The 14,477-nt window shown below is 37.8% G+C and overlaps 1 protein-coding gene across 5 annotated transcripts; it reads right to left on the bottom strand.

The window, feature by feature from the left end:
- Positions 1-1,404: 1,404 nt before the first annotated feature.
- LOC148875431 (glutamate receptor 3.7-like) lies at positions 1,405-12,608 on the bottom strand. 5 transcript variants are annotated; one of them, XM_088980967.1, is made up of 8 exons: positions 12,455-12,591; positions 12,187-12,335; positions 11,731-11,994; positions 5,731-7,076; positions 4,870-5,147; positions 4,651-4,682; positions 4,128-4,534; positions 1,405-2,399 (listed from the first exon to the last, which is right to left on the bottom strand). In XM_088980967.1, the coding sequence occupies exons 3-8, from the start codon at positions 11,984-11,986 to the stop codon at positions 1,983-1,985; spliced, it is 2,736 nt and encodes a 911-aa protein (XP_088837093.1). In that variant the 5' UTR covers positions 11,987-11,994; positions 12,187-12,335; positions 12,455-12,591; the 3' UTR covers positions 1,405-1,982. The 5 variants fall into 5 exon arrangements, with proteins under 5 accessions (XP_088837093.1, XP_088837080.1, XP_088837086.1 ...); XM_088980954.1 differs by lacking the exon at positions 12,187-12,335 and having other exon boundaries at positions 12,455-12,607; XM_088980960.1 differs by lacking the exon at positions 12,187-12,335 and having other exon boundaries at positions 11,731-11,988; positions 12,455-12,599.
- Positions 12,609-14,477: the final 1,869 nt, after the last annotated feature.

Genomic DNA, 14,477 nt, shown 5'->3' with positions numbered 1-14,477 from the left:
CCATGCTTCCCCAGTTGTTTCAGTTGTTTCTTTGTCGTGATCCGCTTCATTTTGTGCATCCGATCCATATTCAGTTTATGAGTCCGACCGAAGAATTATGCACTCGGGAGTTTTTTCTTTGTATACCAGTCTTTGGGGTTTAAGGGTTTTTTTTTTTAATGCACAATTATGTACTCTTCACCATTGTTTATTTTATGGTGAATTTATGCTTTTGCCCATGTACATATACATAGGCTATAAGTAGAATCATGTAAATGTGTATTCTCTTAATAGTTGGTATCCTCTTTCCTCTATCCTGATTTCTGATGTTAGGTGGGTTTCACTTACAGAACATGGTGGGTGGGTAATGGGTGTTGTTAGGGTTGAAAGCAACTGGTATTGAGTTAATAATGGAACTGAAATATGGTTTAATCTTATTGCCTCCCATGAGATCACCCCTTTCCAGTCCTAATAGCAATCTACACAAACCTAAGGCATGTAATAATGTGGTACAACACTTTGGGCCAAGTGCAAAATGGAGAGAGAATGACTGGGATAATCACGATGCGTTACATGTCATTATCAGTCTAATATGTAGGACCCATTTTAACAAGGTTGGCCTGGTCTATCTCGATTGACCCACAATTACAAGTGGAATTACTCTAGATGATTAAGAACTCAAAGTTAGTTTAGACAGTTGGGAGAATGCCAGAATGGGTATGGTTCCTTTTTTGTTGGAGGGAACCAAAGCCAATCCAGGGTGGACTGTGGAGTGAGATCCTCAGTTTGCTAAAGTTACATGAGAGAGAGGGAGAGAGGAGTGTTGGCCAAAATTTAAAGTCTTTCTTTGGTTGGCACTTGTAGTGAAAAATAAACTCCCACCCAGGAAATTGGTAGAGGGTAGGGGCCTGAACAGTCTGTAACTGATCAGACATTTACTGTAACTTGAGTACATGCTTCCTCATGTGGATTCAAATGTAACCAAAGAACCTCTTGGGAAAAAATAAAATATTATTTATCATTTCCATTTAGTAAATGGCAGTTGTTGAGAGTGAATCTTGTACTGGAGACAATAATAGTAACCATAAAGTATTATCAAATTGTGTAAAATGCAAAGAATGAGGACATGTTGGCAATAAACTGAGCTATTATCAAAGATTATATGTATTAGCTAGCACATTGTAAGTACATGAACCCTCTTGGGCAGATGGATCATATGTGTTTGTGGGTTCTTATCCCTCATTTAGTTTCTTTCTTTGGGCTAACTACAAGCCTAATGATGTTTATTCTTGTGGGTCACCATGAGACTATGAGTGTGCCAAAGAGTCTTGTTAGTTTTCTCCTTCACTGGTCCTCTGACCCTATTCTTTCACAGTGGTGATGGGGACTATATCATGCAACTACGGCCAGTTGTATTCTTATGACTTGTCACTTTGTCAATATGCTTACGGTGGTGCTTTTTTTTTTTTTTTTTGATAAGAAAGATTTCCATTAAACCAGAAAACAAACATTACATCAACAAAGAAAACACAACAAACAAAGAAAAAACACAAATCCACACCCAACAAACTTAACTAAGGCTACCACCAAGGTCCAATCTAATAAAATCTGACAGCACCAACGGGACAGCATTAAAAGCTATAAAACTATTCTTCAACCCCTGCTTTGCTGCCGAATGAGCTACAGAGTTAACAGTCCTGGAACACCAGTGGAAAGAAACACCACTGGAAGTTCTATTTTGTGTGCTAGGAGTTTGTGATTTTTGTGGGCATTGGAATCAGTGGTTGGATGAACTCTTCAGCACCAGGAGGACCCTAATGACTTGATGACCAATTGCCAAACTTCATATGGCATGCCAACCTTGATCAATTCACTGGAAAACAAACTACTATTGGGGGCAATAGCCCCATATGCTACTTCTGTTTTTACTGGCTTACAAGTCGTCAGAACTCATAGTGAATGGACCAATCTCATCAATTCCCTTGATATATCTTCAGTGTTAATCAGCTTGCCTGAGGCTGAGGATTGTCACACTGCTTGAACATTTTTTTTGTAGCTTCCTCCTTTTCATCTATAAAATCAAAGAAATTATAAATGATCTGAGAACAATGAGCACTTGAAGACTCAGAAGATGAGGCAGAAGAAAGGTCCCTCTGTTTCCCTTTGTATTGAACAAATTGACGAACCATCCGAGCAAGAAACACAAGCAATGCAATGATTGTAACAATCCCACATAAAAGAAAAAGACCCCAGAAGCTGATCATATGCAGTTGGTTAGACTTGGATTGGTGTCCTTGTCCTTCAGTGCAACCCATCTGACAAAACCACTTCTTATGGATCTTGTGGAGTTCACCATTCTCAGAAAGCCTCAGAATAGCTGTAGACATGTCAACGGCAAGAGGAGAGTCTCTTGGGAAAGCCTGAAATAATGTGTTGGAAGAGATTAAATAAGAAATTTCTGAAGAAGAACAGTTAATACGGTACAAAATGGATCAAGCTGTAACTGGGTAAAAGAGCAGCCCAGTGCACAAGGCTCCTGCCAATGCGGGGTCTGCAGAGGGACCCTGCATTGACTTATAATTTTGATCATTCAGTTACAATCAGACCTTATTCAGATCAAAGTTGACATGGATGTCCCATAGATGGGCAGTTCCCAATTTCCAAAATGACTTCATGAACCATTTTTGCTTGAAATTTCCTTGAAAATGGTTAAATAACCTCCATAATTTCTAGGTACATTGACTTATCACATACCTAATGGAAGTTTCATCATTGCTTCACAAGTTTTGTAATGGTACAGTGTGTGCTTCAAGGTTGTGATCGGAATGCCAAAATTATAAGAATGAAAACAGAATCAAAACTGGCAACCAAATTCCTACAAGGATTCAACTAGCACACCCCCAACCAACCCCCATCCCCAAGTAATTTTAAAACCCATAGAAAAAAGCATTATTTAAGGCTTCAAGAAACCATAAGTTAATGAGAGCATGATATATTCATGAATTTCTATTTTTCAAGGATAAATTACAGATAGGTACCCTGTACTTTGGGGTAATGACATTTAAGGGCCTGAACTTCCAAGTGAGACATTTTAGTACCCTGAACTTTCAGAAATATACACTTAAGTCCAACTCAGTTAAAACTGACATTACAATGAGGACAAAAGTACAAAATGCCTATGTTTAGATTCTGTCTTGCTCACTGAACTTTTATTTTATTCTTTTTTCCATATGAAACCATCTCTATACTTCTTTCTAACAAAGAATAAATGCACTTGAAAGGAACAACGGAAAACAGTGAAAAAAAAGAAAATCCGAATATGGGCATTTTGTAATTTAACCCTCACTGGAACATTATTTTTAATAGAGTTGGACTCAAGTGTATATTTCTAAAAGTTCAGTGTACTAAAATGTTGCACTTGAAAGCTCATGCCCTCAAGTGTCACTACCTCCAGAGTACAGGGTACCCACATGTAATTTACCCAGGGATAGTTCAAGAATTTCCATTTATGAGTCAGAAAGCTATAAGGGAGCACAACGGGGAACCTATGCTAGTCAGCAAAAGGATGCAGATCACTGAAGTTTGAAATTTTGGAAAAAGATGCGAAGCTTTAAAGTGGAACTGACTGCATCTAATTCAGCTAATTACTTTCATTCCCTAATTTCACAATGTAGTATACCTTATGCAAGATTTCATATTCAATATGCACTTGGTCCCATCAGACTCGTACATAAATACAACTATGCATGCTAACGTGGATCTGAATAGAGTTCAATTCCAGTCTATACTTGTAGGAGCATAGAAACATAGGGTGATGGCACCACCATGTTAATCATGTGAAGCTTAAGGTTCTCTCCAACATGAGCAACATGGCAGTATTTTCCACCACTCCCAAGATGTAGAGCCAAAGTATTTTCACCCATTTGTCATTTCCCACATAAGGGCAGCCCAGTGCATGAGGCTCCTGCCAATGCAGGGTCTGGGGAGGGACAGATGTACACAGCCTTACCCTGCACATACAGAGAGACTGTTTCCAAGATTACAGTAAATAAGTTGTTTATTACCAAAAAAAAAAGATAAACATGACAATAAAAGAAAAATAAGAGAAGAAAATCCATATGTATTTGAACCCTAATAGTTTCACTTACAAATCCCCATCCATTCTTGGTAAACATCTCGCCAACAATCCCAAAGTCAGTTCGGTTTGACAAAAACAGCTCTACATATGGAAGCTCATCTACAATTGCTGCCACCCCTCCATTCCCCGGCCCAAGCCTCAGTGCTCGTTCATAATCTTCTGGACTTCCAAGAGAAACCAGCCTTGACTCAGGTATGTTAAAATTGTCTATCATATAGCTCCGAGCAAATGATCCTACTTGATATCCAATTGGCCATCTGCTTGTGGTCAAACTGTCTAGTCCTGTAATGGGTGATGTCATCTTTTGGATTGTAAGAATTGAAGTCAAGTTTGCTGTGTAGCTTGATGTGATCACCATCAACAGGAAAAGCCATACCATCATTACCATACGCCCTAGTGCACTCAAAGTTTGTTCTTCTGTAATTAAATAATGGAAGAGTAAACACCAGGCTCAATATCAAATTTAGTCCTTCAAATGTATAAAAAAAAGGTAGAGATATCAGTAAGGGTATAAATGTCAAGGTCTTTCTTACGGTTTGTCTTAAAAAGGGTTGAGAAGCTAAACCTGCAATTTAAAGATGGTGAGATGTGAGCCTAGAAACTAGGATATCTAGGGAAACAAAAGTAAATGGAACTGAAAGTGCAAAAGCATTCAGAAAACTAAAAGAACATGCTGAGCTCCAAACTCCCAAAACATAAATAAGTAAATATGGCATGTAATTTAATTAAAAAAAAAAAGATGACAAGCTTACAAGAACATAGTTATGAGCTGCCGTCTAGGTGGCCCCCGGAAATCATCATTAATTCGATGCTCCAAAATCCAAATAACTACCCCAATCAAGATGAAAAATGATGCAGTAACACACCACATATCCACTGTGAATGGCTTAAGGAACACCCAAGCACTTGACTTCCCATTGCTGATGGGAGCTACTATGACAAGGCCTGTAGCCGCATAAGGCTGAGTAAAGTCAGTAATCTTCATTCGGTTAGTGACAATAGTAATGTCTCCCACAGCTCCATCAATCACCTAAAGCACAATGACACAGAATAAGTGAAATTAATGATCTAGGAATAATACCCTGTAGACAGTACCATATAGCAGTAAAGTGAGAGACATGCAGCAGAATAAAAGCACCATTTGATGGTTTACTGGAGATCTACTAGTACAAGAACCTAAGTGAATAGATTATCCTAACTGTTAAATATAGTTTACAATTATCCAAATAAATGTGGAAAACAATTAGGGTCATCCTATTGATGATTTTTAGCATAAAATATTTAGAATAAGAGTCACAGGACCTCTCCAATTGATATTCCAATCCATCCAGCATGTGGCCCATGTGTATTGGTAGGCCATCCTGACTCTAACCAGTGGGGAAAAAAAGGCCATTACCCATTTTGGTCCCAGCTATCTAGGGCCTTGGGAGGGGTGAACCAGATATAGACCTAACCTTTGACACTTTTTTTTTTTTGCACAAAGTGACCCCCCTAGCAGTTATGTAGTCCATTCTGTATATATATATATAGAAAGAGAGAGAGAGAGGTAGCCCATTCTGTAGAGAGGGAGGGAGGGAGGGAGGGGGAGAGAGAGAGAGTCACTGCATACATACATTTTCCGCAACCATTCTCACAAACTCATCATAACTGGGATTGGACTTGCCATCCCCAAAAGCCACAAATTTGTAAGGAATGTCATAGGGGACTAATTCCCGTGCTGAAGTGAAAACATCAATACAGTATCCTTGGAAATCTTTGGTGCCATGAATTTCTGTTACAAATTCAACAAAACTAGCCCTATATGGGACTCCAATTCTCAAAAGCCTTCCATTGTCTCCAATCACCCATCCACGTGGTTTTTCAGTCCTCTTGCCAGGCCAGGTGACATTTTTGAGTTTCTGGTCTAAATGGGAACCATGACACTGTCCCCTCTTTAATGTCTCTGGGGGCACAACTGAAAGGCCCGAATAATTAGACCAATAACCAATCCTTCGAATTGTTTTCTCATCAATATTAATGATGTCATAACCAGCTCCAATAAGGTTCCTGTCTGAATCAAATCGAACTGGACCTGTTAAACCTGTGAAATTCATTTGCAGTAATTTGCTTCGTAGAAGAGTCCCACCATCAAATGTTCTTAGCTTTCCCAGCTTCAGAGACGATGTTTGCATACCACGTAATGCCTTATTAAATGAGAATGTGATGTTGCCATAATCATTCAAAAAATCATCAATAGAACGTGCAACAGCCCAAACCGTGTCATATGCATAAAGTCCATATGTATTCAATCCAGAGCTTACAAGACCTTTCTGGAACATATGTTTCCATCGAGACACAAAAGCCTTCTTCCGCAAGGATTGTGGAGTATGTTGGCAAAGCCCAACTACTCCTTGCAGGTTTTGAAGTGATGTTTGGTTCATGAGTGGAGAGGAATCTAGAGTAGCACAAAGCCAATCTGTTGCAAGCCACACATAGCCATTGGTCATCATTTGAAGATCTTGGGCCACAGAGAAGATTGCAATACCTGAGTCAGGATTAGCATGAACAACAAAAACACGAGTCCCAATCAATTTGGTTTTATTGAGAAAATCAGTGATGTAGCTAAGATTGGATCCAGTGGGCCAGGCCAGTTTATAAGAAATCTTTGACATTTGCTTTGTGAGTTCATTATCTAAAGAAGATATTCCACTTCTTCCATATTCATCATCAGCAAAGATAGCAATGACCTCTCTCCAACCATAATAACCAATCAAATCAGCCATGGCAGTCATCTGGTAAGCATCACTTTGTGTGCTCCGCACAAAGAAAGGGAATTGAAGGGCAGAGAGACTTGGGTCTGTGGAAGCATATGAGATAAGAGGCACTTGAAGTCCATTGGCAATAAACGAAATCATATGGGCTATTGTAGAGGATTGTGGGCCAATTATGGCCACCACTTCTTTCTCAAGTACCTGAAAAGCTAAACATAACAACCAATACAATCAACATCATGTAATCCTTCGGGTGATAAAACCACATAACAGTCTATTAACACCAATTGCAGTGCAAATGATGCATAAATCTGGCCCAAAAACCCATTTGGTGGGTCTTAAAAAGGAATGGAACAGCCTAGTCCTAAGAGTTGGCTCTAAGTAAGTCTTCAAAGGCATGGTCCAACCAAGCAACTTGTTTAATAGTATGTTTTCTTTATTCTGTAGATTTAGAACTAAAAATTACATCTCCATTGCTGAAATTCACAGGAGGGATACTCCAAAAAAAGGGAGAATAAAAAAACAAGAAAAAGGGAAATAAAAATTAGATAGAAGATCCAGTTGATGAAAATTCATAGCTGAATTCACTTTGGCATCATAACAGTGAGTGAAACTGATGATTCCTTTAACATACGAAGAATAGTTCTGGAGACCATGTCATGTGGAGCACAATTTGGGGCCAACTAATGGAGTTTTTAAGCAAAGTTGTTCAAACTATTAACATAAGATATTTACTCAAAACATGTATATCAATTAAGAAAACAATACAATTTAACTTCTGAAATAGATAAGAAAATAAGCCAAAAAAAATATCACATAATTTTTACCTCTAGATAAATTCAATTTCTATCACATATCTCATCAAGAATAAATTGCAAAATTAAAAAGAAATTCCACTCAACAAGCATTATAGGGGAAAGATGGAGGGAAAAATCAATTGTGATCAATGTGCTACCAAATCAAATTCCGGTCAATCTCAACATGCTATCTAAGCACATTTTTTAGACAATCTTGTGTCACACAACCCCAAGATTTTCAGAAAATTGTATTTTGACACCACAGGTCTGGACCCTTCTATGATGATTAGGACAAAAATAATGAGGAATGGACAAGTGATAGAAAGGAGAGGAAAGGGTAGAATTTCACTTCTCAACGTTAATCCAAGGAATAATGGGGAGGACTAAGCATAACTTGGAGAAGCATAATATTCTCCAGACACTACTTGTATAATGCCACTTAGAGGAGAGACAAAAGCCTCCTTTAGATGGAAATTCTAACAAAATTTGATAGATTAATAAACCTAAGAAACCTGCAGAGGATACATTTTAAAACAAGAAAAGAAGAAGATAAAAATAAATGACCATCCACAATTCAATAAGCATGGCCTCATTTGAGAAGCTTCTCTTAAATAGATGATCAGTATCAAATCGGACTAATCACAACAAAGGGAAATTCAAGGTATCTACCTGGACGCATATTAGATATCCAATATCTCTGTCCAAAACGGGCCAAACTGAGACTGATCTTGCTCATGGATTCCATTCAAGAGGCCCATAAGAATAAGCCTGTGCCAATAGCCACAAAATAAGGTGTTTCAAACCTATTTTGGTAGACTAGATTTATGAAACCGGGCCTTTATGCAATTCTCAGATCAATTTACATGATTCAAAGTTTGTCAGTTTCTCTAGAATACAAGTTAAAGAAAAGTGCCTGATTTGGTTACATAATTTGCTAAATCAGTTAGTACTAAGTACTCTTTGGGATCAGATAATGGTTATCTAAAGTCTAAAAACTATCAGAGCATCACTTACCACATGAATGTGGTTTAGTGTGAAGGATTGTACACGAATATCAAATAGAAGAACATCAATCAATGTACTTGTGGTCCCTTGCTACAAGCTAAAGACACAATTGGAAAATTCTCACTCAACACGAAAGACAAAAGTATCAACATGGAAATGGATCAACAGTAACCTGAGCATGTGATGAATAAATGTCTAACATGCTGACCTGTGTAAGGATATGAGCATAAGCAAAAAGAATAAGATGGTTATTTAAACCACTATGGTATAGTAGTATACATCCATTAATCAGTGTTAATACAAGTCTCGAGCTCAGTACATATACAAACTGCTTATTCTAGAGTGCAAGGAGAGATAGCTGCTGCTTTAATCCTTATGACAGCCCCAAGAGATATTCACTTTTCGACATCACAAAGTAAATTCATGTCTGTAATTTGATGAGCACTATTAACATCAAAAGTAGAGAAGAGCCAATATTACCTACAAAGCTCGCTCAAGAGAACCAACAAAATTTGTGAAGCAACAAAATGATGCATCCCAAAATTTCAAAAAGTAGAAAGTTGTATATAGATTCTTCCTGTGGAATATTGTTGGGAATGACAACTCCATCCAGAAAACAGAAACAACCCAAAATGAATAAATAAAAGAAATACTAACAGTTGATGAAAAAAATACAGCAGTGAAAACCATTTAGATGCCGACTAGAGACATCATTTTTTTATTAGTCTCTAGAAACATCAATTAGAAAGTTTATGTACCTTGGACTTTCAATGGAGCCATGAGAGATATATCAAAGGGGATGCGAATATGAGTGAAAAAATTTGCATACATACAAGATGTTGTACTCAGAAATCCAGAGGAAAAAAAGAATATAGGGATTCAGCATTTAGGCTTTATATAAGTTAAAACAAATTTTACTAGTGATGGTATAAGGATTTTAGCATTGCTTCGTATAATGGTAAAATTTCAAGCTGACAAGTATGAGAAAAAGGCAGGTTCGAATCTGAGAGTGGCTACTTTATGCAAAAAATAACCATCCTACCCCTCCCAAATCCCAAGATAACTAAGACCAAAATTGGGTAATGGCTTTCTTAAATTTTACTAATGATGGCATATTGTTATCTTAAATAACTGATGTAATAATTATAGAAAAATGATCAAAGATGTAACTACACATAAAAGAACAAACCAATGGAAAAAACATTATCCAATTAAACTAATATATGAATTAATAAAATTTTATAAAGAATTGAAGATTTTAAATTCACTCCAAAATATTAACCCGAGAATATGATATTTTATACTCGCATAGTAAGGAATCAGAAAAGAGAAAATAAATCTCAAAATCGGCCTCCACACATGTTGGCATGTGATTCTTTTGGGGTTTCAAAGGTTCCATGCAATATAGAATCAGACAGTTTGCTGATACCATAAATTTGATGTTATCTAGAAAGGACAATATTACCAAGCTATATTAGGACAAAAGAAAAACAATTTCTCCTTAGTAGATTACTGGAGAAATGATATGGTGCTTTATAGGTGGTACTTCTAGCTACAGAGGCTGGAGGGCGAGCATAACAGAAAAAATTAAGAGCTTATGAAATCTGTATAGGATAAGGGAAAATTTTCTAGTAAAACGCTGTTTAATAGACAGTACAACAACCATCAAATCAGAGAGTACATGGTCAAAACAGTGAGGGCAGGCATCTCTAGTAAATGCACAAAATGAATCAAGTTAAAAGTAGGTGAGGTCTAAAAGAGACCATATGAAACATGACCTAACCTGGGTCCCTTCAATACTAGAGAGACCAAAGACACTGAGTGCAGGGAGAAATATATTCCGTATTCAAAATCATGATATTCATTTCATGGTAACTGTGAAAGCTTAGGGGCTAATGAAATGGAATAAAACACAGTTATATGATACTAGGCTATAGCTGGTAAGTAAATGTGCAAGAAAGTACATATAGGATAGAAAGTTTAAGCTTCCAAATGATCCCTCTGACATCCTTGTTCATCCTTAAAACAAAAATACTCTGTTCTCCCTTAGTAACTGGATCTCTCATTAAGAAGCCAAGAAGATAAATATAGAATCAGCTTAATCAATTTCAGTCACTACTTAGATCTAGGGGTACCACCATGTTATGTCTGCTCTTCTCTCTTACATAAATGGCAGAATATGCTTCTTTCCCATTCTCCAAGTTGGATATTTCTGCCTTTAACCTCTCTTAGGATCTCCTATCCTCTGCCACCTTCTCCAAAGGTAACATCTTGAGAGTTTAACCGAGACTAACATTTCTAAATTAGTAAGTCTGATGTAAATTTTATATTTCCAAATTTTGGATAGAATTCAAGTTGCAATTTAGAATTTGAATGAACTCTCTGTTACAGGCAACAGTAATATTGTAATTTTTTTTTTTCATTTCTTCTTTTATCCCAAAAAAAGACTACTAGAAGAGAACATCCTGAGAGTTTAACTGAGATTAACATTTCTAAATTAGTAAGTCTGATGTAAAATTTATATTTCCAAATTTTGAATGGAATTCAAGTTGCAATTTTAGAGTGAATGAACTTACTGTTACAGGAAACACTAATATTGTAATTTTGTTTTTTTTTTCATTTCTTCTTTTATCCAAAAAAATAACCTACTAGAAGAAAACATCGTGAGAGTTTAACTGAGATTCACACTTCTAAATTAGTAAGTCTGGTGTAAAAATTATACTTCCAAATTTTGGATGGAATTCGAGTTGCAATTTTAGAATTCGAATGAACTTACTGAGGCAACAGTAATATTGTGATTTTGTTTTTTTTTTTCATTTTTCTTTTATCAAAAAAAAAAAAAAAAAAGCTACTAGAAGAGAAAAGCTGAGAACAAAGCCCTCTAGGAATTCACCTTATCAGGCCTCCCAAATCTCAACAAGGTTTATTAATATCTAGCCACTAAAGAAAAACACTAAATTGAAAAAGAAAGAGCTCAATAAGACGTTATCCACGGATTAACAGTATCAAGTATCAACAGGCAAAACCGCAAAACAAGCATGAGAAAGAGACTGGAAGCTACCTCCAATAGAGCCCAAGAAAACATTACATTGCGCATTTGCCATTATTAAGTTCAGTCGAGTTCCATTGAGAATGCTCTGATCCGCATTGATATCGGCCACGGCAGCTTCCATAGCTACCTTGGCATCTCTACCGATAACCGAATCATAAGTGAAAACCGCACCAACGTTTACAACTGCAGGTCTTTGGCAGTAAACAAAGCCACTGAGGAGGACCCACATCGAAACGAAGAATGACACAAGCAGGGCGGTCCCCATAGCTGAAGCTTCAAAGTTCAAACCAAGTAAACCGAAAAGCAAAGAGGTAAATGGGGTAGCAGAGACTTGAACTGTAAAAGATATCCAAATTAATAAAGAAGTTGTAGAGCTCTTTCGGTAGTTGTTCCTAGAAAACAACAATTAATATCTAACAAAAGTAAGGGCATCCCTGATTGATGATAAAACACAAAAGCAGGTACCCAGTTCAGCTTGGTTTTGCAGAGAGCACCCAAATAACCAAGAACAAGGTTACAGGGGCACCTTCTACTCTGTAAATTGGACTACTTTTCTGAAGAAGGACGTACGCGGAACACCCAAGTGCCCAACCGAAGAGCAAGCAGCCATAGAACTACAGAAGGCTATTAATTAGAACTAAAATCCATTGCCTTTTTTTCTTTTTTTTTTTGCGTTTGAAGTACAAAAATGAAACAAAGAATTTAAAGGCAAACCACACTCTTGGAAACCTACTTTTGATTTGGTGAAGACCCATGTTTGATCGTTATGGCTATCTACAGGGGGGTCCCCCCTCCACCATGATTCAGGTCGTTGGGACCATTAATTGAATAGAAGGAAGAACAACTCAACAGCGGAACACCCAGGCCCCATCACTGGAGCTTACTGACAATCGCCGATTGACTAAAATTAATTGAGCATCAGTACCCTTCTTCGTTTTTCACGTGCATGGGAGAAATGGGATTCTACACCAACATGCATTGGCATTCTACATACCCTTGGATTGGAATCTTTCCTTGTCTAAAGGTATGAGGATCTGGACCCACAATGCTTGGCTGTGATTTATGAGTTATGACGAAGCTTCTTGCACACTACACCCTGGGGCCGACTTGCAGACTTTCAGCAACTTGGAATAGTATATTGATTCGCTATAGTTTTACATAGCACTGGATTGGAATATTTTATTGATGCAGTAAGCAAGTGGATTTGCTCGACGCATCGCTCACCTCGTGACAAATAGATTTGGAGTTCAAAAAACAATCTCCCATGCGATGAACCGGTCAACGGGTAAAATTGAATTTTGGGGGCTGTTATTTTCCTGAACGAGACTCATCCATGTATTATTTCTTGATTTCTTCTTCTGTTGCTGTTTAATATAATATCGTATTGAACCTAGTTCCAGCCTGTCTCTTTTCTTTATACCGGCCGGCCGGCAGTGATACCGACGTTCCCAAATTTTCATGCAGCTGCCACATTCATTCGTTGTCGTCATTTGGCAAGCTCTGAACTCCATATTCTAATTCTAAGCAAGGTGCCAACTGCGGAAAATATTTGGCCCATGTCCCTTTCATTTAAAGGCATTTTGTACAGTAAATTTAAGGTTCAGGGTTAGCATTTAAGGCTACGTTTGTTTGTTTGTTTGAGCCATGGTTTTGAAAACCGGATCGAACCATAAAGTAGGATCTGTTGACTTGGGAATAGTCAAGTAATCAGTTCCGTTTCATTCTAAAATCGCTTTTTGGTAAAAAATCATTGATTTGGTCAACAATTTATTGAAAGGAAAGTTAAATCATCAAGTCGGATAATGGTTTTTGGCCATTTTATTTTATTTATTTATTATTTATTATTTTTATGTTTTTAAGTCAGAATTGGCCATTTGTTCGAACTAGACAGTCGGATTATTCAACCCGGGAACCGGTCCCAGAACGATTTTGCGTCTGACCCGATTTTTAAAACTTTGGTTTAAGATTTAAATACACATTTACACCTTTGATTAGGAGTCTTCTAGTTCGTTGAACGATGTAAAAGGGAATCGTTGATTTTTTTAGATTTACACCATTGTTGTTTGGTAGTCATCATAGTGTAAAAGTGTAAATACAAGTTTCCATCAAATTTTGAGAAAAAGATGGAGTTTTATATCGATTTTGTTCGGGTCATGGCTGAGCTAGCCCTGCGAGACACGTGGTGCCCAGTTGTCACCCGACTACATCATCCTAGCTTGGGCACATCGGCCTAGTTCGGCCATGTCGACATAGCTCGGCCACGTCAGCATAGCTCAGCCGAGCTACGCTATTATGGTGACCCCCCATCTCCTTTCAGCCACGTCGACTACATGTCAGGTGGATGAACACAACTACGGATAAAGAGGAATAAGGAACACTATTCCGCTAGGGAATGGAACTCTATCTCAAATACCTCAGCGGCTAACCTCATCCTGACAACTCCGGAAGTGCAATCCGACTAGGACACAGATTTTCGACTATAGAAAGGTACTCCATGCTCGAGGTAAGGGATCCCAACTTTTGAGACCTACACTACTATTAGCTCGGACCAGCATCCTTATAGCTCGGCCTAACCACCTATCACCTCCTACTGACTTGAGCGTCGGAGTACCTACCCAAGGATAACTCCTCGAGCCTCTGACTTCTACTTCCTTAATCACAGGTCTTGAAACATGGCTTCATTCTTATAGCTCGGCTCTGCCCTAGCAAAGATTATCTGGTTGCTCTCCTCAGTTCATGCACCACCTCGGATTGAG

Source organism: Nelumbo lutea, chromosome 1 (genome assembly GCF_056320005.1).
Source record: "Nelumbo lutea isolate HS-2025 chromosome 1, American lotus-T2T, whole genome shotgun sequence".
NCBI classification, from domain to species: domain Eukaryota; kingdom Viridiplantae; phylum Streptophyta; class Magnoliopsida; order Proteales; family Nelumbonaceae; genus Nelumbo; species Nelumbo lutea.
The sequence above is the reverse complement of the archived record's forward strand: the minus strand, read 5'-3'. Positions and strand labels throughout refer to the sequence as shown.